The sequence below is a fragment of the Thamnophis elegans genome, chromosome 4, assembly GCF_009769535.1.
Source record: "Thamnophis elegans isolate rThaEle1 chromosome 4, rThaEle1.pri, whole genome shotgun sequence".
NCBI classification, from domain to species: Eukaryota; Metazoa; Chordata; class Lepidosauria; order Squamata; family Colubridae; genus Thamnophis; species Thamnophis elegans.
The window spans coordinates 118,548,027-118,573,388 of record NC_045544.1 but is presented as its reverse complement, the minus strand read 5'-3'; the positions used below and the strand labels follow the sequence as shown (position 1 = coordinate 118,573,388).

Below are 25,362 nucleotides of genomic sequence, written 5' to 3'. Positions count from 1 at the left end.
TTTCAGATTCTCTCGCTCCTTTTCGCGGAATCCTCTGACTCTTATTGCGAATGCCTTCTTATTAAAGTTTATCATAACGAGCTGTTCTTGAGTGTCTCTAATTTTTTGTTGTAATATTTGAATATTAGTAGTCAAATTAGAATTAGTCTCTTCCAAACTTTCTAATTTATTCTCTATTTCAGCGGTATAATCTGACAGGGCAGACACGGCTGCAAACGTATTCGCCTTCATTTGGTCAATTTTAGACTTTAAATCACCATATAGCTCCAATACAAATTCCTTAATTTCTTGTTTAAAATCATTAAACATTTGAAAAAAAAATTCCTGTGTTAAGAATTCTCCAGTAGAGGGCGTAGGAGACAAGGGCTGTGATGCCAGTGTAAATTCTTTAAGTTCCTTCATTGATTCTTTAGGCACATTTGTAGAGAGACGCTTCGATTTTGACCTGGGTGCCATTATAAATAAACAAATAAACAGCGCTTTCGCTCCCCTCTGTTTCCAAAAAAAATAAAAAAATTTATTTTGTTAAGGAGCAGTCTGCAGGAAGGTAAAACCGGCTACGTACATCCCCTATCAGTCACCAACGGAGAGAAATCGCCATTTTAAAGTCCGTTTAAACAAAGAAGCCTCTAAGACAAATGGTGCTGGTATTTACGATAGTAATAAAAGCATAAATCTCACAGGAGTGGGACCCGCCCGTATTAATCTTAGCTTCAAACAACTTTGCTTTGTCCTGGGGGGGGGGATCGCCTGTCTAGGGCTGCAAAAAAAAGGCAGCTAAGAAGAACTGGCTGGAGATAAAAGCTCCGCTCACGCTGGATCTAATCTCTGTCCACAGCCAAAAAAAAAGAGAAAGGCTGTGAATTACGAATAGACCCTAGCACACAGAGCTACGCCCTGCCCCTTTATGCCAAAAAGGGGTGATATCTATGATCTTATTTAGATATACAGACCAGATCTCTGAGAGGAGCTCGGTTGAGCCCTCCTCGGCGACAGGCTCCTCCCCCCGGATCCCCAACAATATGTTCCATACAAAATAAATTTGATGGAATTCATAACTGGCATTGGGTCTTTCTACAGAAATATATGTCTTTGTGTATTGATATTCCACAGCCAACACATCAGAAAGATGGACTTGTTGGACTTCCTGGGAGGAGCCTACTGGTGGTGGCAGCAAAAAATCAGCTGCCTCCGAATTCCTGGCTACGTACCTGTTTAGAGGATCTTCCATCTGACGTCTTATCAGGTTTTCTTATCCTTCAGGCAAGAAGGAAAGAAGAAACTGTTTTGCTGGCAAATGCTCTTCGATTTTTGCAGCTTTTGTGCTTGCAAGGAAAGGGGGGCTAGCCCAAGGCAGAACGGCTGTCCGTGCTGGGAACTTCAAACTGCCTTGTGCAGGACAAAGTAGGTCTCCCCACTCTGCTCAAAGTTTTGTTTGATTTAATCTTATCACGAGCTGAATCCGTTTACTGCGTGGACAATAATTGCTTATCAACATTTTAGCTTCTTTTCTTTTTCTCCTCCGAAAAATTATTTACTCAGAGGCTTTTAAAATGGCGCCGAGCAGGCTGGTTTCTCCGGTAATAACGAACACTTTTTGCTAATCCTCACAAGAATTCAAAACAAAAGAGATTGCTTATCATATGTTTTGGTTTCACAATAGAAGAATTTTACTCCTTCATTAACCTTGCTTATCTGGAAGTTAAATGGTGATGAATCTGCTGAACGGTCTTGTTACAATGTTTACTCACTGAAAGTTTTGCCAAGCCTTAAACTTCAAAATAAAAGCCTCTTTACTTAAAGCTGCATATTCAGGCAATAGAGTTTTATTAACTGCAGGCAGATAAATTTTGAAATGGCCTCAAAACCAAATATTAACTTGAAGTCGTCACCCTCTACTTCCAGGGGCACATCCTCAGTGCCTGGCACAAAGCTGCAGCCTCCGCTTCCTACGCCCCCTGCTGGGGATGTGTTAACGAAAGAATTTTTCCTGAGTAATCTAAGCGAGGCTCTTAATGCACAGACAATTAAAATGGAAGATAAATTTAGAGATAATAGAGAGGAGAGAAAAGAGGAAATAAAAGAAATGAAAGAAGAAATTAAAAGTGAAATAAAAGGACTTAAACAGGAGCTGTATGAGAAATTTGAGGCTAAGGTTGATAAAATTAGAGACGATATGCTGAGTCTTGTAACTGTATTAACAGAACATATTTCTGGAGTGGAAGATACTCTAGAGGTTCTTAATGATGCCAATGCTAACTTGACATTGAAAACAGAGGTGGTGGAACAAAAAGTGGAAAATGCTGAAAAAGAAATTATTATGATACAGTACCGACAAATGGAGTTCGCATTAAGAGTAAGGGGGCTGCGTGAGGAGAAACAGGAGAACCTGAAACAGATCCTATCGGAAGCTTTTGACCGCCTGATGGGAAGACCAGGGACCAACCAAGACTGGCAAATTGACAAAGCTTACCGCGTTAACTCCTGGCTGGCAAAGCAGAAGCAGCTTCCTCGAGACATCGGTATATATTTTACTACAAGAGAGCTTAGAAATATGGTACTGCAAGCGTCTTATAACACTAAGCTTCAAATTGGCGGTCAAGACCTGGCTGTTTTGAAAGAGATACCACCTCAAATGTTAAGAGCCAGGAGAGACTACGCTTTTTTGGTCGAAGAACTCAGAAATCATCAGATACAGTATAGATGGGATGCACCATTCGGCATCATATTTACATTTGATAAGCAAAGGTACCGCCTCAACTCTGTATGGAAAGCCCGAGATTTTTATTATAATATATTGAAGGCCGGACACCCTGCACCATCTGGACCTAGAGAAAGACCACAAGAAGGACAGGATAGACAGCAAACTACACAACCACCAGACAAGATGGAGCATCTCTCTTCTCTAGAAGTGCAAGGTGCTATGGAACCAAGACCTAGCCGCATGACTACTAGACGTATGGAGAAACAAGCTAAAAAGCAACAGCATCAACAATCATCGGCCATCGATCAAGGAACTACAATAACAAATCTGGAAGCAGTGGGAGGAGCTAGACCTAAGGTTAAACAGGCCGTGCAGGAAGCTCTAAAAATGCTTCAACCAACCAAAGATGACAACTAAGATTTTAACATGGAATGTCAACGGACTGAACTCTCCACAGAAGAGGAAGAAAATATTTCATTATCTCAAACAGTTTAAGAACGATGTAATTTGTTTGCAAGAAACTCATATCAAGTCAACTGATCAAAAATATTTGATCAACTCAAAACTTGGTCAACATTTTGCAGCTTCTGCTATGGAAAAGAAGAATGGTATAGTTGTATACTTAAGAAAAGATATGAAAGCTGAATTAATAGAAGCAGATCCCTTCGGAAGATATATTGCTTTAGACTTAATCTTAGAAGGGAAAAAGACATTACTTTTGGGAATTTATGCTCCCAATCAACAGCAAGATAGATTCTATAGAAATCTTCATGCTAAATTAGTACAGTGGGACTATAGTTCCTGTATACTATTGGGTGACTGGAATGGAGTGATAGACACTAAGAGAGATAAGAAGATTTCCCGCCTAAATACCAAGATGCGAGCAAAGTTACCCAAATCTTTCTTTGACATTATGGATGATTTTGAATTGAGAGATATTTGGCGAGAAAGAAATGCAGAGGAATATGACTTCACTTTCTTCTCGGACAGGCATCAATCCCTCTCAAGGATTGATTTTATTCTAACCACTAATGATTTGCTTTCTAGGGTCAAGAAAACAAAGATTGCAGCTAGGGTCCTTTCGGACCATAACCCAGTTTGGATGGAGTTGGGAAGGGTAGTGCAGGCAAGAAGGTCTTGGAGATTGAATGAAAACTTATTTAGATATGAAAAGTATATTAATGATTGTAAAAAATTACTATCTGAATATTTTGTTTTGAATATGAATAAGGGTACATCTATGGAATTTGTATGGGACGCAAGCAAAGCGTATATGAGAGGAGTTTTGATGAATATAAATAAAACACATAGAAATAAGCAAGGGTTAAAACGAACAGAACTGGAAGAGGAAATTAAGAGAAAAGAGCTGGAGTTAACAATGAACCCAGACGATACAAAGGTTAAGGAAGCTATTAACATATTAAAATCTCAATTTGACATGTTGATCTCTGACCAGGTAGCTACTAATTTATTATATGCAAAACACAATACTTTTTGTAATGCAAACAAACCTGGCAGATGGTTAGCTTATCAGATTAGGAAAAAAAGGAAAACTCGAAATATATCTAAACTGATTTACAGAGGGAAGGAGGTGTTTCAACAGGAAGAGATTCAAAAGGCTTTCTGGGAATTTTTTACAGAACTGTATAAAGGGGATAAAATTAATGGTTTAGACATAGACAAATATTTAGACAAAGAGAAAATACCTTCAGTTAGAGAAGAACACAGGCAAAAATTGAATCAACCAATAACCTCGGGGGAAATCCTGCAGGTAATTAAGCAATTAAAGTCAGGGAAAGCACCAGGTACAGATGGCTTGACAGCGGTTTACTATAAAAACTTACAGTTAGAAATGGTAGAACCTCTTAGAGAATTATTTAATATGATTCAAACGGAAGGTAAAGTCCCTCCATCTTGGAAGACAGCGTTTATATCTTTGATACCCAAAGAAGATCAAGATACTACTCAACCCAAAAATTATAGACCTATTTCATTACTGAATGTAGATTATAAAATTTTTACTAAAATATTAGCAAATAGGTTAATGTTGGTCACTCAACAATTGATACATACGGACCAAACAGGTTTTATACAAGGGAGACAGATGAAAAGTAATGTTAGATTAATTATTAATGCATTAGAATATTTGGGAAAGAACAACCAGATCCCTGCTGCGTTTATATTTTTGGATGCTGAAAAGGCCTTTGATCGAGTTAACTGGCAATTTCTGTTGAAGATACTGCAAAAAATGCAGATAGGAGATAATTTTTTACAGTCAATTAAAGCAATATACCAACAGCAAACAGCACAAATCATAGTCAATGGAAGTTTAACAGACTCTTTTCAAATTGGAAAAGGTACAAGACAGGGCTGTCCTTTGTCCCCATTATTGTTTATTATAACTTTGGAAGTATTGTTGAATAAAATACGGGGCTTGGATGGTTTAAAAGGGATCAAGATTAGGCAGCAAGAATATAGAGTCCGCGCTTTTGCGGATGATTTGGTCATAATATTGGAACAACCGCAGGAATCCAGTATGGTTTTAATGAATACGATTAATCAATATGGTCAAGTGTCGGGCTTTAAAATAAACTTAGGAAAAACCAAAATATTAGCTATAAATATGAATATTAAACAAAAGGAAGAATTAGGAGTGATGCTAGGATGTGAGGTAGTTAAAAAAGTCAAATATCTTGGAGTTAACATTTTAACTTCAAATGGGAAATTATATAAGCATAATTATGAACCACTTTGGCATAGCATACAGACAGAGATGAAAAAATGGGAGAAATTGCACTTATCTTTGCTGGGTAGGATAGCGGCAGTGAAAATGAACATTTTACCAAAATTTTTATTTCTTTTCCAAATGTTACCTATACTTAAAAAAGATGCGAACCTTTTAGAATGGCAGAAGGGTATCAACAAATTTGTGTGGGCAGGAAAGAAGCCGAGGGTAAAGATGAAAATAATGCAAGATGTACGTGAGAGAGGAGGATTGAAACTACCTAATTTAAAACTATATTATGATGCAGTGGCATTATCTGTAATTAGTGATTGGATTCATTTAACCAATGATAGAATATTGAATATTGAGGGACACGATCTGGTATTTGGTTGGCATGCTTATCTGTTATTCAACAAAAAATTGGATAAGAATTTTAAAAGTCATATTTTAAGAAATGCTTTATTGCGGGTTTGGAAGAAATACCAATATAAATTAAATGACAAGATACCCATGTGGGCAATTCCTAGACACGCAATTGAAAATATGAATACAGCACAAAAACAGGACAGAATTACTTACAGACAGCTTCTTACCTCGGAAAGGGGGGTATTACAATTAAAATCTTTAGAGGTATTAAAAGAGGAGAAGGTAGTTCAAACATGGTTCCAGTATGGGCAATTACAGGCTAGGTGGAAAATAGATCAAAAAATTGGTTTTATTCAAGTTGAGGATAATCTGTTTAAACAAATAAGAGATCAAAGCTTAATGCATATAAAGAGGATATATAATGTATTAATACAGATGGATTCAGAAACAGAATTAGTTAAAGATTGTATGATAAAATGGGCTCAAAATATTGAGGAACCAATAATGTTGGATACATGGGAAAGAATCTGGGTAAGAAATGTGAAATTTACACAAGCTCAAAATCTGAGAGAAAATTTTTACAAGATGTTCTATAGATGGCATTTAGATCCTAAAAAGCTGGCTTCTATGTATCCGAATGTACAGCCTAAATGTTGGAGGTGTGGTTCTCTCGATGCTACATATTATCATATATGGTGGACCTGCCAAAAGGTTAAGGCATTTTGGATAAAAATATGGTGGGTCATGCAAAATGTTTTTAAAAGAAGGATAAAGTTTAGTCCTCAGTTATTTTTACTAGGTATATGTACTGACTTTACAGTGGTAGAGACCAATTTGATTCTGCACCTGATAACTGCAGCAAGACTGTTGGTGGCGCAATATTGGAAGAAGGAAGACTTGCCTACAATCCAAGAATGGACATTGAAAGTAACAAACTTAGCTGAAATGGCTAAAATATCGGCATATCTCAAAGATCATTCAAATGAGATATATAAACGAGACTGGAAAAAATGGATTGACTATATACAAAATAAATACGGGACTAAGAAATTCCAGTTAGCCTATGCTTAAGATCAGAAATGATTTAAACTGTTAAAAGTCAGTTCAGTAAGAAGAAGCTAAGGTCAATCTAGAATGTCATTAATTTCTTTATTTCTTTTTTCTCAATAGATTTTAGACTGTGTTAGTTAAAAATCCATACCGTGTACGGGTTCTGGGAAGTCGGGGGGGGGAGGAGGAGGGGGGTGGGGGTGGAGGGAGGGAGGGGTACACACAACAAAAAAAAATTGTACTTCAATGTCTTAATGATTGACAAATGATGACATATTTGTGTTTTTTTTTTAAAGAAAAATAAAAAAGTTCTGTTCATAAAGAAAGATGGACTTGTTTTACAATGAAATAATATTTATCCCCCAGGAAAAGCCCCTTGTGGACACCATGATCTACAGTCACCAACTAACGCTACTTTAGATGTGGGAGGGATATAAAAGAAGGTCTCATGGTTACCTTCTCTGTCCACTCGACTTGCCCCTGTAACACGGCGTTCTCCTCAGAGAGTCGGGCATTATCGCTCCGCACTTCCTGCAGTTCGATCTCCTGTGTGAGGGAAAAGCAAACATGGGTTTTCTGGGAATAAAGGAATCTCTCCCCACTATGACAAATGGGTTCAGGGGTTCAGAAAGGACTTTTTTTTTAGAAAAGTGCAACCGGGTATAAATATGCAACTCTAAGGCAAAAAAAAGTGTAGTTTCTGAAAAATATTTGTGTAGACTATCTATGAAAATACAAAAACATGATATTAAAAAAAAAGCATTGTGAAGGGAAAAAAATGGAACCAATTGTTGAAATAATCAACAGCTGTTCCTCCTGCTAGAAGCTCTTCATGTTGCTACCTAGAAAAAGCAGTTGGAAAGAAGGATGCCATTTGAGAACTCAGGATGCCTTCCCTGATAAATCCTGTTGATGATAATGCACAATGGTTTAGGTTTGACTTTGACTGCAGTTTATTTCACAATATTTGTCATTGCCTCTCTACTAAATAAAAAATAGACACATATCTGATTCATTCATTCATTCATTCATTCATTCATTCAATTTCTATGCTGCCCATCTCCCCTACAAGGTGGCTATGGGAGGCTTACAAATTAAATTGGGCTCCATTCACTGGCAGTGCTTCTCCCCAGCCCTTTGTCTTGAAAACACATGCACACAATCATGCAGAAACAGATTTACATAGAGGAAGATGGGAAAAAGTGTGTAAGATTCTACTGTGTGGCTAGTTCTGCATCCCATCTCATTTCTCTGAAGAAGAAATGACTTTTGTCAGCCATTAATGCATACTTGGAATGCATGCTTTTAAACTGCAATTAAGGGACTCCTAATCCACAACTTTACCAATATTCTGGATTTAAATAACGAGCTAAACTATGGGCATTATGAGGCCATGTCTAAATCTGCAATACATCAGGTGCAATGCCATGATTGAAGCTCTACCTACTTTGCACATATATGTACAAAGGAAATATGAAATAGATCACAAAAGAATGTGTAGCCACAGTCATCTTGCATGCTTTACCATATGGATGTCATACACCCATGGATGTCACTTAGGTAACTCTTACCGAAGTATAGCATTGCCTGCTGTCTGAATCACTTTAAAATTGTGATACATGCAGGGACGCCATTTACTTCCAATAAAACATTTTTAATAGGGACATTTGGAGGCGGGGGAACCAGATGAAATATTAGCTTCTGAATGTATTTATGCAACACAGAACTTAAGGGCCTTTAAAATTAAGTTTGGGAGTTTTAAAACAGTGAAATGAGTACTTTAAGCACCTGCAAAGCTTAAAATACTAAGTGTACTCTGTAGAGTCTTCCTCAAATTCCAGACATACTGAAAGGGAAAAAAATTCTTGGCTCCACTGACTCTGTACTCTGGTCATGACATAAGGGTCCTGATAGGCACTATGTGATTCCCTGGGCTGTCCTTTCTGCACTCTTGGATTTAGGCATAAAACCCAGCAGTTCTGAGAAAGCTCACTTCCATGTCAATTCCAACAGCAATGAAGCAGAGATGGTATTCAGCAGGTTCAGACCAGTTCTGGAGAACCGGTAGCAGAAATTTTGAGTAATTCAGAGAACCGGTAAATACCACCTCTGACTGGTCCCACCCTCCATCTATTCTCTGCCTCCCGAGTCCCAGATGATGGGGAGGGAATGGAGATTTTGCAGTAACCTTCCCCTGGAGTGGGGAGGGAATGGAGATTTTACAGTATCCTTCACCTGCCACGCCCACCAAGCCACATGCACAGAACCGGTGGTACAACATTTTTGAACCCCACCATTGCAATGAAGATATTTCATTCCACTCTAAACATTTCACCTTAATGCTTGTTTAAGATCTTAAAAACCTGCAGAAGAGACTGTAAGTAACAGAAAGCTTTCTCTCTGAAGGATCCGGTGACATATTTAACATGTATGTAGACAAAGAAACTCATTTTTTTTTTTCTGAACAGAAAACTCAAACATTACCAATGCTAGGTTTCCTAATGGCGCATCCATGGTGTATAAGTATGTTTTGTTTTTAAAAAAGTAAAATGATGGCTCTGGCTATGTAACTTTAATAAAACCATTTTTAATATACAAAAATATCACAACACACGAAAAAAAAGAGGCAGGACATCAATCACACAACCACAGTTACCATCTTGAATTTTTTGATTTCTCCTCCACACCCAGCAGATGCTGTTCTTAATGTGTAACTTAGGGGAAAAAACTGCTAGCTTTTGTATCAGCTATTGCTGTCTTTGTAATCCCTAGTTCTTGCATCAGTGATTTGCTCTTATTAGCCAGTTATTGCTATTGAACCTTCCATTCCTAGGGAGTTTGTAGGCATCCCTCTTCTGTCTGTTGAAAGTAGCACTAGGAGTCTGCAGGCAGGCAAGCAGCACAGTGCCAACAATGGGGGTGGGGACTCACTTACAAGCTCTGCACATCGCTTGTGCTTCTTCTTCACTTCATACTCCAGATGTTCACATTGCTTCCTCTTTTTTGTGAGCTCAGAGTCCTACCAGGAGGAGAAAGGAGACAATCAAACTGAAAGGCAAATGACCAAATGATGCTTACCTATTTCAAACGAGGTGGCATAATTTTAGGGATGCTGAGAAGCCTGAGCTGGCCTAGATTTAGCAGCTTGGCTCTCTCAGGTTTTCTTTTCCAGAACTACGTTGCAAAAGCATATAAGTAGTTCTCGACTTATGATCACAATTAAGCCCAAAATTTCTGTTGTTAAGTGAGAAACTTGTTAAGTGAATTTTGTCCCATTTTATGACCTTTCCTGCCACTTTTGTTACGTGAATGCCTGCAGTTGTTAAGTTACTAATGTGGTTGTTAAGTGAATCTGGATTCCCCATTAACTTTGCTTGTCAGAAGGCCACAAAAGGTGATCACATGCTCCTGGGACATTGCCACTGTCATAAATATGAGTCAGACGCCAAGCATCCGAATTTTGATCATGTGATTGTGAGGATGCTGCAATGGTCATAAGTCACTTTTTTCAGTGCCATTGTAATTTCAAATGCTCATTAAACAAGTTATATAGTTACTTTTGAGGATAATGTTTCCACAAGGTAAAGATCAAGACTCCCTAAAGATGTGTACAGATCATAGAGTAATTTTTGCCATCGACTTTTGGAAATTTAATTCAGCACCCCCATCTAGTGAATAGTTCTAGAATTTCCTGTTAATGTTCCATCCGAGGACTAACTAGGGAACCCTCCTTAGCGGTGCTAGATGTTGTCATATGCAAAAAAAAAACCTCACCAAATGCTTCACGTGCTTTTTGACTTCAGGGGCAGAAAACAATGGTTCTTCTCTTCTTTGCACTCTCCCGAAAGGAAACACTCCCGTCTCTGACTGCAAAAGAGAACAAATTTCAGCCAAATTGAAGAGCAACTGGCTCCTGTTCATTTTGTGATCCACAATCTTTCTTTACTGATAGGAGTTAGCAAGTTGACTAAAATAGGATAGAATAGAATAATAGAGTTGGAAGGGACCTTGGAGGTCTTCTAGTCCAACCCCCTGCTTAGGCAGGGAACCCTACACCACTTCAGACAAATGATTATCCAACACCTTCTTAAAAACTTCCAGCATTGGAGCATTCACAACTTCTGCAGGCAAGTTGTTCCATTGATTAATTGTTCTAATTGACTTAATTTATTAATTTATTAAATTTCTACTTGCCCATCTTCCCTAAGTGATGGTTTACAACACTGGGCAGTTTACAACACCCAGTCTTAAGACCAAGTTCCTGTCCTGAAAATATGTTTGCTGCTGTGAACTGCTCTGGGTGTAGGATGCCATCTCTGAGGTTAGGCAGGAATGCAGACTTCGGTATGGCTGAATTCAAACAATAAGCTAGACCAGGCTAAAATAAAGTTTTGTGGCTTTGTTATTCAGCACACCATGAGGACCAGGCAAATTATAGGGGCCAGGCTATCACATTAAACTATCATATGATTTATTTAGGCATAACGTATAATCAGAACACAGCACTGCTGTCAGGCCAAAACCAAGAATTACAAAGTAGAGATTCTTCCCAGCTGAGTTCTTTACTGTTTTCACATCTATAGACAAAAATCTTGCCAGACTGTGGTTTCTATCTGCATCTACAATATACACTGTAAACAATAGCAATAGCAGTTAGACTTATATACCGCTTCATAGGGCTTTCAGCCCTCTCTAAGCAGTTTACAGAGTCAGCGTATCGCCCCCAACAACAATCCAGGTCCTCATTTTACCCACCTCGGAAGGATGGAAGGCTGAGTCAACCCTGAGCTGGTGAGATTTGAACAGCCAAACTGCAGAACTGCAGTCAGCTGAAGTAGCCTGCAGTGCTGCATTTAACCACAGCGCCACCTCGGCTCCATAAACTACCAAGGAAGGGTTGTCTTCACCTTTTTACCTTCACACGTAACATCCAGAACGAATTCTCTTACTTCTTTGCAATGTATCCCATCCCTCCACCTTCCATCACAACTGCTTATGGTATGCTGGGGTGAGTGGATTCAACTTGTAAATGGCATCTAATAAAGAACTCCTTATATTTTTACATACAAGAATTATTATTCAGTAGGTCCAGGTTCAAATTTCATGTCTATCACGCGTGAAGAATCAAGACCACATGTTAGGTTCCTGTTAAGCTGGTGTATTCTTCTTGTTTATACACAAGAATGTGGTCAACTGTCAATACTAATAGGGTGCTAGATAAGAGTTAACAGAATTCAAAAGTGGTTGAATTTAGACCACTTGTGAGAATGTAATGCGTCTAGGTCCATGATGGCGAACCTATAGCACACGTGCCACAGGTGGCAACCGGACTCATTTCTGAGAGCATGCGAGGCGTTGCCCTATCAGCCCCAATGCACATGCGCATGCACCTTTTAAGTAGCAGGATTCATCCCCTATCATCCCCAGCCAGGAAAATCAAAACTACGGCTAACCTGGGATTATAGAAAATATGTCTAAGATAGCTGGGTGTGGAGCTGTTCTGTTCTAAGTATACATTAATGTTTATGATTGTAATCCTTACTAATCTGGCAGTACCTGAAAAACTGTGGGAGGAAAATTTGTCTAATATTATATGTTTCAGTTGATTAAAATCCTCTTCTGTCATTAAGGAAACTGCCTCCTCCCGAGTTGCAACAGTTCTATTTTCCTATAATTGAGACATTCTGAGTAGCTCTGTGAGTTGGGTGGTCTCTAAATTTGATATTTTTTTAAAAAATTAAACAAGTAAATTATAGATACTCCTGAATAGATAGAAGGTTTATGTTCTGATCATGGGGTGGCTCTTTCCACTGTAACACTGAATGAGGAAATGGAAACTGCCTTGTGTGAAACAAGATCTGAGCCAGTATTTCTATTTTGGATTGAAATGGTTCTTCAAAATCCACCTTTCACTGTCCCGAAATGAAGGATGGTTTCAGCTGGTGGTTTCAGGAACTGCCCTGGAAAAGGTAATGGGCCTATAAGGTGAAATAGATTGGCCACTTCTTTGTTCTAGGAGGGAAATACTAAAAAACAAACAAACCTGGCTCTGTTAGGGAACTGATAGAAGAAGCTAAAGCCCGTATTAACAGCTTCTCAGATGTAGATTTTTATTCTACCATCTTTACATTATTTGGAGATCATGTTCCTGAAATATCCTCTCTCCAACCTCCAGCTTCCTAAGATGATCTACACTCTTAAGGAACAAGAATTGCATACATATTCAGGAATACTTTGTAATGCACTCAATAGGGGACTAAAACCTACCCCTCTTGGCTAAATTTATGGAACTCTGATATGGAGCCCAAAGCAGGCCACACAACATTAGGTATCTCACCAATGCAACGCCAGGAAAGCTGGTTCAACCTTCCGATCCTCTTTTCAGCCAAACTTTCCTCCACCTACCTAGACTCTTTTCCACCCAAAGGCGACGCGGCCTGTACAAAATCCGTCTGGCCGGCGCTTTCCTATCCGCCCGGCTGCGCCTTCCGCTTCAGCACCAGGGACAGCTCCGCGCTGGCAAAGCTCCAGCCCGGTGGATTGTCCGGTGGGCTGAACCACTTTGCCGTCCGGAAGAGGGAGGGATATACGCAGCTCCCCGCACGGGGCAGGGAAAAGCTCCAAGCTGCGGCCCGAGGAAGGAACCCTTCAGTGCATAGTGGGAACTCCCAGACTTGACCACCCAAACTTCCAGGATCTGAACTAGGATCCGGAAGAGGTACAAACAAGGCGCAGATCCAAATCTCTCCCGTTCTCCATTCAGTCAACATTTTCGAGGAAGGTTCAAGTGTGATAAAGTATTTTTGTTTGTTTGTTTGCATGTAAGGAATAGAGAGCAGGAAGAAAGAAGAGCACTGACTCATTATTGCTATACCTATGTATTTTTAGCTCGGGTGAGATTTAAGTCGGGAATTCCTGATCTGGTACAGCTGTCAATCAGAGTATTATACCTATTGGCACTATAATTTAATGAGTCAATGGGGCAGGGGAAAGAGGCAACAATATGGTCTAGTGATGAGAGAAATGCAGCAGCCCGTGAGAGACAGGCTCAAATCGCTGAGCCTGTTACTGGAATCAAAAAGCTTATCTCCCAACAATCCTGGCCACATGCTAAAATAAAAACTCTCTTGAGTTCAGCTCAACTTTGGTGATATATTCACGTCCCTGTAGTTCCCTTGACAACAGTGCATGATTTGTCACACTTTTTCTGGGATGTTTCCCCCACTTTCCAGTACATCCCACAGCGTTAGCCTTTGATCTTCCAAGCATTACCAGGACTGATCAAGATATAAATCTCATCTGTCATCTCGTGCCACTTCCCTTTCCTTGAATCTCTTCTTCAGTCCCACACGATGTTGGGGGTTGTTCTGTACTTTCCACAGAAACTCAAGCACTTTTAGCAGTGCTATAAAATCTATTTTTTTTAAAAACCCACTTATAGGTGATGCTACAAAGTCAAAATCAGAAAAAATTCTCTATGGTTTTTGTTCATTTCAGCCTTTTTAGCCTATTTCCCCTTGTTCTCCACCCCACATCATCTGAACAGAGTGCTTATGTAGACATGAAGTAACATCATTTGCTCAGGAAGTCTACAAAAGACATATTAGTAAACAGATGGTGTCTAATATACCCAGGGACAGCTCAGTTCTTTTCTTTGTGCAAATTGTTCAGTTCCACCCAGACCTGAAACTGCTCCTCTTCTTCCTCCTTCAGCAGCATTCTGAGGACCCATTTTTAAGCTGTTCCACCTGGACAACGAATAGAGGAACAAGAGAGATGTGGGGCTATTCCCAGCAGCATCTCCGGTGGCGTGGGGGGGAGGGGGGAGAGATCAGAATCAGCAATGATGGATGGGGCATGCAGGTGATATTGACAGATGTACAAAAGAGGTGAGCCTTGTGTTGCACTCCAACCGCCCTCTTGATGCTGAAGATGCTGGTGGCTCTTCACCCCTGTTAGCAACTGCAAAGAACCTTTGACTCTCCAAAAGGTTATCTACACAGCAGGCATTCCATCATGTTGCCTAATCTCTTTTCAATCCAAGCAGGCATGATTAACAGTTGTTCATTTTAAGAACTTGTACCTGTGCTTGACTTCTCCCCTTTCCCTTTGTTGGTCAGCATGTTTAATCTAATCAGATGAAAGCCTAGCAGCTACTTCTGTACAACAAACTAAAGTACTGAGTATTTTTTTTTAACTGTCCAAAGCATTGTGTGAACCCAATTCACTAGATGTGAGCACCAGAAGAATAGCATAATTCTGTAGCTGGTTAGGCATGTTCTCTGAATACAGAATGTATATGTCAAATTTTTAGGATCTCCTCAGTAATATATGTAAGCCACACTGGAGGTCTTTTTAGCTGAACAGTGAGATGAAGTGTTATAAATAAATATAATGTTTATGGCAATGCTTTTAAGCTTCACTTGATTCTTTTTCTTTGCTTTCAACCTGGATGAAACAAACAGTAGATAAAAAAAAACAGGAAATGCAGACCATTACATAAGAGAATGACATATTTGTCATTCCTCCTGCAGTTCTTTTCTCAAATATGCCCCACTTCCAGTTGAATGTTTTTACTATTTCAGAACTGTAGCAGACCAATGGAATAGTAAAACAGCAAACTCCGTATCCCATGTGAGATAGCACAGGTGGATTTAGCAATCTGGTAGTTTAAGAATGGTGGATTTTGTTCTGGATTGTCCAGCGTGTGGATAATTAAAAAGTAGACAAGATGCATGATTATAAACTGGAAGGAGTTCAAAGGATTTACCTGGCTGGTCTCCTCCACTGCTATGCACAGTTCCTCCCATGGCTGTGATACCCTTGTAGGAGAAAAACCATTTGAGCAGGTAGTATTGGCTGATGTGGTGAGCCCCAAGTCCACTGTAAAATCTACAGCAATGTCTCCTGATCCCTGGCCAGAGGGCTCCAGGGCTGCCTTAAAATTCTTCAAAGCAATCTGTCTCTGTAACCGCAGCACTTCCTTCTGAGATTCTCGGAGTAAATGCTGGAAATCTAGAAGAGGCAGGCATGGAGGACCTTCCTAGAAAAACAGAAATTATCACTTACCAGATTAAATAAATTTTAGGTGGCTTAAAAACCAGAGATAACTGCTTATATTTGTATATGAGAAATACATTACACAGTAAATGACCAACTACTGTTTGTTTCATCTTAAATGGTAAATGTCTATGCCATTGTGTCTTCAAGCAACATCTTAGAAGAGTGATTTATCTTCTCCCACCTAGAAGATAGAATCCCTCTTCTCAGATCACACCTGTCACCTGCACTTGAACAAAAGCTTTTAAAAAGAAAATACCTATGTTGATAAAATTCTGTTATTAACCAAAAATGCCTTTTCAACGACAAATCTAATCCAGATTTCACCAAGCTGTTGCTCTCCAGAATTGTGAGACTTCGACTCTCTTTAACTGTGCTGGCTGGGGATTATGAGAACTGAAGCCCAATAACTCTGAAGGGCAGCAGTGGGAAGTCTGAGTTATTTAACTTGATTAACACAGCATCCTTAATAATATTAATAGTGAAAAGGGGCATATTTCAGATTTCAAGCACATTTCATAACATTCTAGTAGTCTGAAAAGAAAAATTAACAGACATGAAAACCTGCAGCACAAAGTTAAGCTGGCTCATTCAAACCAGCCAGTGACCTGGGCCTCACTTTGTCTCTTTGATCTTCCTACTTCTTAGATTCCTACATCCTCTCTTTCACCTTCAAACATCTCTCCTTGACAACCTTAAGACAGGTGGACTTCAACTCCTAGAATTCCTCCAGCCAGCCTGTTGAAGTCCAACTGGGAAACACTGGTCCAGAGCATGAAGTCCAGCTTCCTTTAGTTCTTGATAAGATTTTCCCCACCTTTTACATGTCAACAGCATCTTCTTCTGGTTGTTCTTACAAACCTTGTTTCCCAATCTTTTGTTTGGTTTATGGACACCAATTCATAATTATCTGTTCCGGCACTTAATTGCTCCTCCTACCTACCTCTCCCTCCACAACTGCACTGCCTATTGGCAGTGAATATTTTTTCTTTATCCCAAAATTCTGAATAGGTTTTTCCCAAACTATAGAATGTTGGGAAAACATTATCAGAGAATGATGTAGCAATATTTGTTATCTGGAAAAAAAATCCCCTAAAAGTTGGAATATTAAATGGAAATTCTTTGATATCAGAGATACTCAGCCAGTGCTCTGACTGAAGATGGCCTTCTGGTCACAGTAACTAAAATCCATGAGGCTTTTCTGAGCATGATGATAAAGAGACAACTTTTCTGTACTGACACACTTGGAAGTGTAGGAGCAGAGACAGAAAAATGTGATAATCCTGGTCCAGATGGGCCTGGATCCAAATCCTAGTGCTCACTCACAATGGATGGAGGTTTACCACATCTGGACAACATCAGCCTGAGTGTATTCAGTGGTAAACATTCACCTTTCCACCCATGATTTTAGCTTGAAGTTCTTGACATTCCCTCTGCAGAGCATTGATCTGTTTGTCTTTCATCAGGAGTGCATTGGCTTGTTCTTGGAGATCTGTGGCCCTTTGGCGTGCCAGCGCTCTTTTGCACAGTCCTGCACAGGAGCTCTTCACATTTATTGGTGCATTCACCTACAGCAAGAAAAGACTGACAGTTGTCTAACAGGCCAATCTTTGGGGCAAATAAATAAATGACTAAGAAGGTAAGCTGACTTAAGAGACAAACTATTGGTCTGTCTGGCTCCATTCTATCTAACTTGACTAAAAGCCTATTTCTAAGGCAAGGGCAGGCAATGTAAGCTCTACCAGGTGTCAATGGACTGTGATTCCCATCATGCCTTACTATTGATCATGCTGATTAAGGTTGATGGGAGTTACAGTTTATTTCTTCTCTAAAGTTTCTGTTTGGGATTTTCCTAACCACATTTGGCCACTCCAGAGATTGAATTGGAATTTTCGTGCAAACCAAGCATGATTTCTACAGATTCTTCCATACAAAAATGACAACACATTTGAGGAACGACCATTAATAAGCTACAAAGAATATGTGGGCATACGCATATGAAAGGCGAAAGGGGGTGAAAGATGAGAACCCTAAATCAATCAGTAATTATCAGTTGACCAAGAGATCAGAATTCAATCCAATTCAATTCAACCTTTATTGTTAGTGTACAATGAGATTGGCTGAGCCTCCCTTAGTCCACTACCCCCCCCCCAAAATAAATACATATCACAGTAAAAGAAAGAAATCCCTAACCCAATAAATCATACTAACAACACACAATCCTCTATACATAATGTGAGTAACATTACATTATAATATGTTGCACCAATATGAGCATGTTGCACCGGCCCTACAAGTCTATCGTACTACATACTTAGGATGTTACATTGCACTCAGGAGTCTGACAGCCCACAAATAAAAGCTGTTCTTCAGCCTGTTCGTTTGACTTGCTATGCTTCTATATCTCCTACCCGATGGTAGGAGAGTAAAGAAGTGCTGACCAGGGTGTGAGTCAGTCTCTGGAGGCTAGTTATAACAGACTTAATGTATGGCTTCATAATTCTGATAGTCAAGAAAAAGTATTCATTGCTTTTGAAAAAAAGTTTGCTTTTTAATATCGAAAAGATTGTAGTAAACTGTCACTTTGATCACCTTTGTGGAGTGTCAAGCCTAACAATATGGGCAGCTCGACTGGGCTCGTCTGCCACCCAGAGTTGGCTCACTTACCACTCTGAGGTTGGCCTCTTGCAGCTTCCTGGCCCTCTCCTCCAGACGTTTTGCAATGACCGCCAGCTCTGCATTCTTTCTCTTCAAATGCCTCACCTTCTCCTGAGTCTCTGGGAAGCAGGTCCTACACTGGAAAACAAAAAAACAAGAGAGAAAGACCTGAGCTGCCTTTTTGACCCAATTTTACTTTTGGAGAGCGACCCAATTTGCGAAAACAAGTTCATTCAGCAAGGAGGGCAGTATAGCCACCTTTTTCTCCCCCAGGTATGGTATGATATGGTCCGTCGATGATTGCTTAAGTTAGAACATGAGTCATAACCTGTGATGAAGGCAATCTCATTGGACAGAAAGCAGCTTGGATGATGCATTTTAGGTTAGAATTTAAAATCTTCCAGCTGTTTATTAAGCTTAAAGCAACTTCAGAAATTCCACTCCAGATTTATTTATTAAATGTTTACACTGCCCATTCTATCTAAGTGACTCCGCTTATAAACATACGAGTAAAAGCACAAATTGAAAATAGAATTAAGAACAAAGTTCTTAAGAGCCTACAGGATAAAAGTGAAATTCAAAAGGCTAAAAGATTGCCAAGGCAGGAGGAATATTCTTAAGCCATCAGCCATCCCCAGGGTTACATCTTAGATCCCATGCTAATTGGCAAAGACAGGTCTTTATACTCTTCCAGAAAGCCAGAAGGGTGGGATCTCACTTCACCTCTGAGTGAGGGTAAGATGTTCGAAAGGGTGGGGGCAGCAGCACAGAAGACCCTCCTGCTAGATCCTGCCAGCTGAAATTCCTTGACTGATGGGATATGCAGAACATCCTCCCTGCTTGATCAGGTGGGATGGGTCAATGTAATTTGAATGGGGCAGTTCTTAATGTATCTTGAGATTGCTGTCGGTTGATCAAGGAGGTGGGCATATGCTCAATCTGGATTACGGTCACCCCAAGAACAGATTGGCTGTTTCTATGCTTCTTGTCACTCCCATCCAAGAAGGAAAGTCAAGCCTTACTGGCTTGCTTCTACCTATCAGTGCCTGCCTTTTTCTTTTAGGAATTGTTCTCTCTCCTCAATTGTCCTTGTATCCTGCCTTTGTTTTCTCAGATATTTATATACATAGATTTCTTCTTTATGGTATCTTCAGAGCAATAGCAATAGCACTTAGACTTATATACCACTTTGCAGTGCTTTACAGCCCTCTCTAAGCAGTTGACAGAGTCAGCCTATTGCCCTCAACAATCTGGGTCCTCATTTTACCCACCTCGGAAGTATGGATGGTTGAGTCAACCTTGAGCCGGTAAAGCTCAAACTACTGGACTGTTGGCAACTGGCAGTCAGCAGAAGTAGTCTGCAATACTGCATTCTAACCACTGTGCCACCATGGCTCTTGAGGCTATACATCTGGGAATGGGCAATGGGAAAACAAGATAGCATGTTTCACCCAGCCTGAGCAGAAACTGAAAGGGTTAACACCAGGAGATACACAGATGATGTAAAGGTTGAATGGAGCATGAGCTTCTAGAGTGGAGGATGGTTCATTGATTCAATAGGTCATTTTGGATCAACTGCAAGATTATTAAAAATAAACAAACCAACAGCTGACCCAGCAGAGAACCCTATACTCTGACAGCCTAGCTTGAAATGGGTAGCAACTAATCGCTGGAGGGGAAAAGAGGTATATCAGGCACTGCAGCCAATGGGAGCTGGAACTGCTACTAAACCTGAACAAAGCAGTGGAGACCATCTACTCTGAAGGGTTTAAGATATCTCAGGTCAAAAAGCAGCAGTTTTGAATTGCAACTGGGAAACACCTAAGTGGGATGCACTTGCAATGGACTGAGAGTTGGATGGAGGATGGCATTATGTATTCCTGCATACAGAAAGCAGTGGATTCAGAAAGCCCATACTGGTACACAAAGGGTCACAAAAATTCCTGAAATGAAAAATTCCCTAGGCAGGAAACCCTACACCACTTCAAATAAATGGTTGCCCAACCTCTTAAAAACTTCCAGGGTTGGAGCATTCACAACTTCTGGAGGCAAGTTGTTGCATTGATTAATTGTTCTAACTATCAGGAAATCTCTCCTTAATTCTTTCTTAGTTCTTACTTCTTTCATTGTCTGAGATCTTGGAGAAAGTTTTCAAGTCAAAGCAGACAACTTCAGCCTTGTCCATTGTGATGATCTCCAGATAAATGGGATTGCATTGCAACTGCCATCTTCCCTAGTTGCAGTAGAGACCTCTGGAGGGGCAGCAGGTTGGAGAATTTTGCATTAGATAGAGCAGGCATGTACGTAGAATCTGAGGCCTCAGGGTCTCATGTGCTCACCTTAAGTCTTAGGAGCAGCCTACAGAACCCTTCCAAAAATACTGCTTAATGAATTGTATTAATTTAAAAAGAGTTTCCTTGTTCCATTGGCCTCATCCATTTCTTCACCCTGACCCTATCTATGATTTGTCGCTTGGTTCCCCATCATTTCAATCAGCAGATGGGTTCAGCCCTCCAGCCTCAACAGCCTCGCTTAAGATAAGACAGCTGCTTACAGTACAAGGTTCATCAGCATCAGGCAATGCGGTACTTTAAAAAAAATTAAGATTGATGGAGAAACGGGAGAAAGATCTGAACCAAGCAGCCAGCAAGGAATTCTAACTGCAATTATAAAGCTATGGAAATCTTGCCCTTTCACTCAGTGGAACTTTGGCAGGACAAAAGCTTGCTAAGTAGTACCCTGTTTTAATTAGCAGAAGTGTAGCATGGCTTAGATATTCTATTTCAAGTGCCAAAACAGTTTGTTCAGCCCTGTGCTGAAAGCATTGGTCTGCATCCTTTGGAACTAAGAGTTTCAAGCACTTTTTATTCCTCAAATGTCATTGCAAAGGAACATCTTCGAAATTAAATAAACCATTCTTGCTGCCCAGTACAGTAACTCAGGATTGTCAATTACAGATCTCCAGATAGTGTTGCACTTCAATTTCCATCACCATCAGCCTTGGCTAATGACCAAGGTTGATAGGCCATGAAAGCCAACAACATCCAGAGAGCCATAGACTGGTCAATCCTGCCTAGCTAAACAACATTTGGATACAGTGTATTCAGCTCTTGCATGCCCCTTACCAGCAGACTGTTTTCCTTCTTCAGGCTGGCACAGCGCATCTGCAACTCCTCTAGGGCTGTCAGAAGCACTTGGTTTTGACGCAGAAGACAAGGATAACTCACACCATACTGTAAAGCAGAAGGAGGAGTTAAAGAAAACACAGAAAAAGGAAGAAGGTGGGAGGATATTACTAGTGGTAGCTCATTCTTTACTAATAACACCATTCATTCCAAACGTTCCAGGAAGATTTTCCTATTCCATTTTCATTTAGATGTGTTAACAATAGCTCCCAGCATTTATAAGCTTGAACACTAATTCATCTTGATTGGATTAGGATGGAAAGGGCTATGCTTACTAGGTGTGTAGAATGGAACCAACTTCTTAATAGTTATCATGGGAAAATAACAACATACAACACTAAGTCAATCTCATGCTGGTAGATTTTCTCCTCTTTCAGAGAATGGCTCCCACTGCCTGCCATGAAGAAATGTGTGATGTTCTTCCTTTCCTAAGTGGTACAATCTTCCTAGGAGGTAGTAAGGATAGCTTCCCTGGAAAGAATCTTATTCAGAATTTAAAAAAAAATTTGATCCAAGGCTTCTTACCAGAATCATTATACAGGATAAAGAGGAGCCCCTCTCTGATGGAGATGGGTGCTTAAGAAGTGTGAAATACAACAAATAAGAAAATACAGATGGTGATGGTGGTGGTGGTGGTGGTGGTGGTGGTGATGATAGCAATAGCAATGGCACTTAGACTTATATACTGCTTCATAGTTCTTTTACAGGTCTCTCTAAGCGGTTTACAGAGTCAGCCCTTGCCCCCAACAATCTGGGTCCTCATTTTACTCACCTCGGAAGGATGGAAGGCTGAGTCAACCTTGAGCCGGTGAGATTTGAACTGCAGCTAGCAGTCAGCTGAAGTAGCTTCCAGTAGTGCACTCTAACCACTGTGCCACCTCAGCTCAGTGATGATGATGATGATCATGATGATGGAATTTTTTTTTTTATAGCAATAGCAGTAGACTTATATACCGCTTCATAGGCCTTTCAGGCCTCTCTAAGCGGTTTACAGAGAGTCAGCATATTGCCCCCAACAATCTGGGTCCTCATTTTACCCACCTCGGAAGGATGGAAGGCTGAGTCAACCCTGAGCCGGTGAGATTTGAACCGCTGACCTGCTGATCTAGCAGTAGCCTGCAGTGCTGCATTTAACCACTGCGCCACCTTGGCTCTTATTCTATCTCGAATTCTATGATATGGAATCCTAAGCCACTTTCTTTCAACATTTTTAACCTGGTTATCCCTAATCTATTGAACAACAAACCAAAGAAGCAGGAAGAATTAATACAAAAGGCTAAGCCAAAAATAGTCTAAAGAAAATTAACTCTGAACAGGCATTTAGGCAGTCTTACATCTGCTGGGTCTCTAACTGACATGGTTAGACCAGTTGCGTGAACAAGTAATTGTGGCAGAGATAGAGATCTAGCTTAATATCAGACAAAGCTCCTAATAGCAACAGTAGTTTGTCAACAGAGCCAATGACCCAAAGAGAGAGTGGATCTCCTTTCACACAATGTGTCCAAGCACAGGCTGAACAGCCCATCTGTCTAGGGTGCTTTAATTTGGAGAGCTATACACAGCAGAGGTAGGCCTTACAATTCCATGGTTGACAGAACATATTCAGTAGGTCCATTAGATTGGGAGGATCCAATAACATTGTCAAGGAAGTTGTGTGAATGCAAGCTAGGCTTTCATATATATGTATCATCTTCATCATGTCTCAGTAGCAGCCACGTGCAGTGAAAAATCCTGTTCCGGCAAATACTGTCTCCTTTGCTCTTGATTTTCCACATCATTATATTACAACTGGTTATCATGTCTTTGGAGTAATAGACAAATCCTTTTTCAGAAACATTATTCAAACATCTTCTGGCTTTCCCCCCACCCCTTAGGGAAAGGGAGATTTGGGAACTTTTGGCTCTCCCCCAAAACGACAGTAGTTAATTTAGCTGCGTCTTCACACCTCTGAGTTTTCACTGATGATGGCAGACACACTGAAGGTATGCAATAACTTCCAGGCATCTACAAAATATACTCCCACAGAGCTTTTTGTCCTTCCTTCCCAGTCTTACAGCTGCAGGGCTCAGTAAATAAAACATATAAAAATCAAAGGCAAAATAATAGTAAAAAAAAAAATCTTAGATGCATTCTTCTTAATACTGCAAAGAGTGATAGATCTCCCCAAGGTGGAAGAATCGTGTTTTTAAACTTTCTTTTGCTGTTAAATAAAGCAAGCCTTTGAGGCACGTGCTGAGTGTCTTTCCCTGAGAAATAGCAACCTCATGCCAACCTTTTAGAAGAAAGCAGCAGCTATCCCCCCCCCCCACTTCACTAGATCCCATCCCCATGACTGAGCACAAGCAGAAGTGGTATTCTGACAGTTCAGACCGGTTCACTCGAACTGGCAGTGGAAATCGCAGGTGGGCCTGCCCACCCACCCTGGCTCTATGCCACCCCATTTAAGCATGTTTTGAAGCCAAAGCACATGCACAGAAGATTGAGCGCATGCACGGAAATGTAAGATGCGCAAGCTCACATTTGTGAATCAGTAGGGAAGGTAAGTGAATATCACCCCTGAGCGCAAGGCACTGTATGCGTGAAATGTTCGAAAATCTCAGACTAACAGCATTTCCCCTTCATTTTTAGAAGTATAAATAAAGCAACATTGTCTCAGTTTGTTCCCTGCAGGGATGTGGGACTTTACCTCTTATAATGCTTATAATGCGTATAATACCTCTTGTAATGCTCCAGCAAGCAGGTTAAGGAGATTGACAGCTGCCCAATTTAGAGGAGGTAGCTCTTAAATGGAATGTTGCACCGCCACTCTTACCCGTGGGATGTATTCACAGTCACTCCTACCAGTTCATGCCAACCTTCTCACCTATCAGCCTGAACACTCAAATCCAGAAGCCCCCCACTGGCACTTGCACAACATCTGCCCAAGAACTTTAACATCAATTCCCAATGGAGAGCTAAATGGGTCGCTGACTGTTCAGTTATAGGAAAACATATAAATGACCTTCACAAAAACTTTTATGGAGAATCTCAGTCATCCAAGTCATGGTTGTCCCAAAGGTGCTTTTTTCAAGAGACAACTGAACTATCTGGCTTTTTTTTTTTTTGAAGAAGTTTCGCTTCTCATCCAAGAAGCTTCTTCAGCAGAGCTGAAATGAAACATCTTCAAAGAAAGTTGCTTCTTGAAAAAGGATCTTTGGGACCCCACAAAAAAGGTGCCAGGCTTTGAACTACCATGTCAGCAATGGACAATATAAATGGGATTCATATCTCACATGGTGTCTGCTGGGACTCTGTATAAATGGGGCATAGCAACTTCCCCTCAGTGTGATTGCTGGGTGCCATGTCAAACGGTAGATCACATCATGACCAGCTGTAAACTGGGGGCATATATCTGACTTTTTAATATAAACAATGCTGCGCTCCAATGGTTAGATGGCCTAGACATTGGTATTTGAACATAGATCTTTTTGACATTTATATTTTATTGGGTTCTACTAATCTAGTTGAAATGTTAATTTGTACTGCTAGTCCGCGTATGATATGCCATACACTAAATAAATAATAACCAGGTCAGATCAAGACTTAGCAAGTGTATTCTCAAAGCATTCTAATCT

The 25,362-nt window shown here is 40.2% G+C and overlaps 1 protein-coding gene across 1 annotated transcript in view; it reads right to left on the bottom strand.

The window, feature by feature from the left end:
• Positions 1-25,362, bottom strand: part of TSPOAP1 (TSPO associated protein 1) — an 82,095-nt gene that overhangs the window by 47,210 nt on the left and 9,523 nt on the right. The window contains exons 2-8 of the mRNA XM_032216107.1: positions 21,689-21,796; positions 18,573-18,701; positions 17,297-17,473; positions 15,616-15,888; positions 10,620-10,712; positions 9,781-9,864; positions 7,302-7,391 (exon numbers count right to left, since the gene is read on the bottom strand). Coding sequence (XP_032071998.1) covers positions 7,302-7,391; positions 9,781-9,864; positions 10,620-10,712; positions 15,616-15,888; positions 17,297-17,473; positions 18,573-18,701; positions 21,689-21,796 — 954 coding nt within the window. The remainder of the gene's footprint in view (positions 1-7,301; positions 7,392-9,780; positions 9,865-10,619; positions 10,713-15,615; positions 15,889-17,296; positions 17,474-18,572; positions 18,702-21,688; positions 21,797-25,362) is intronic.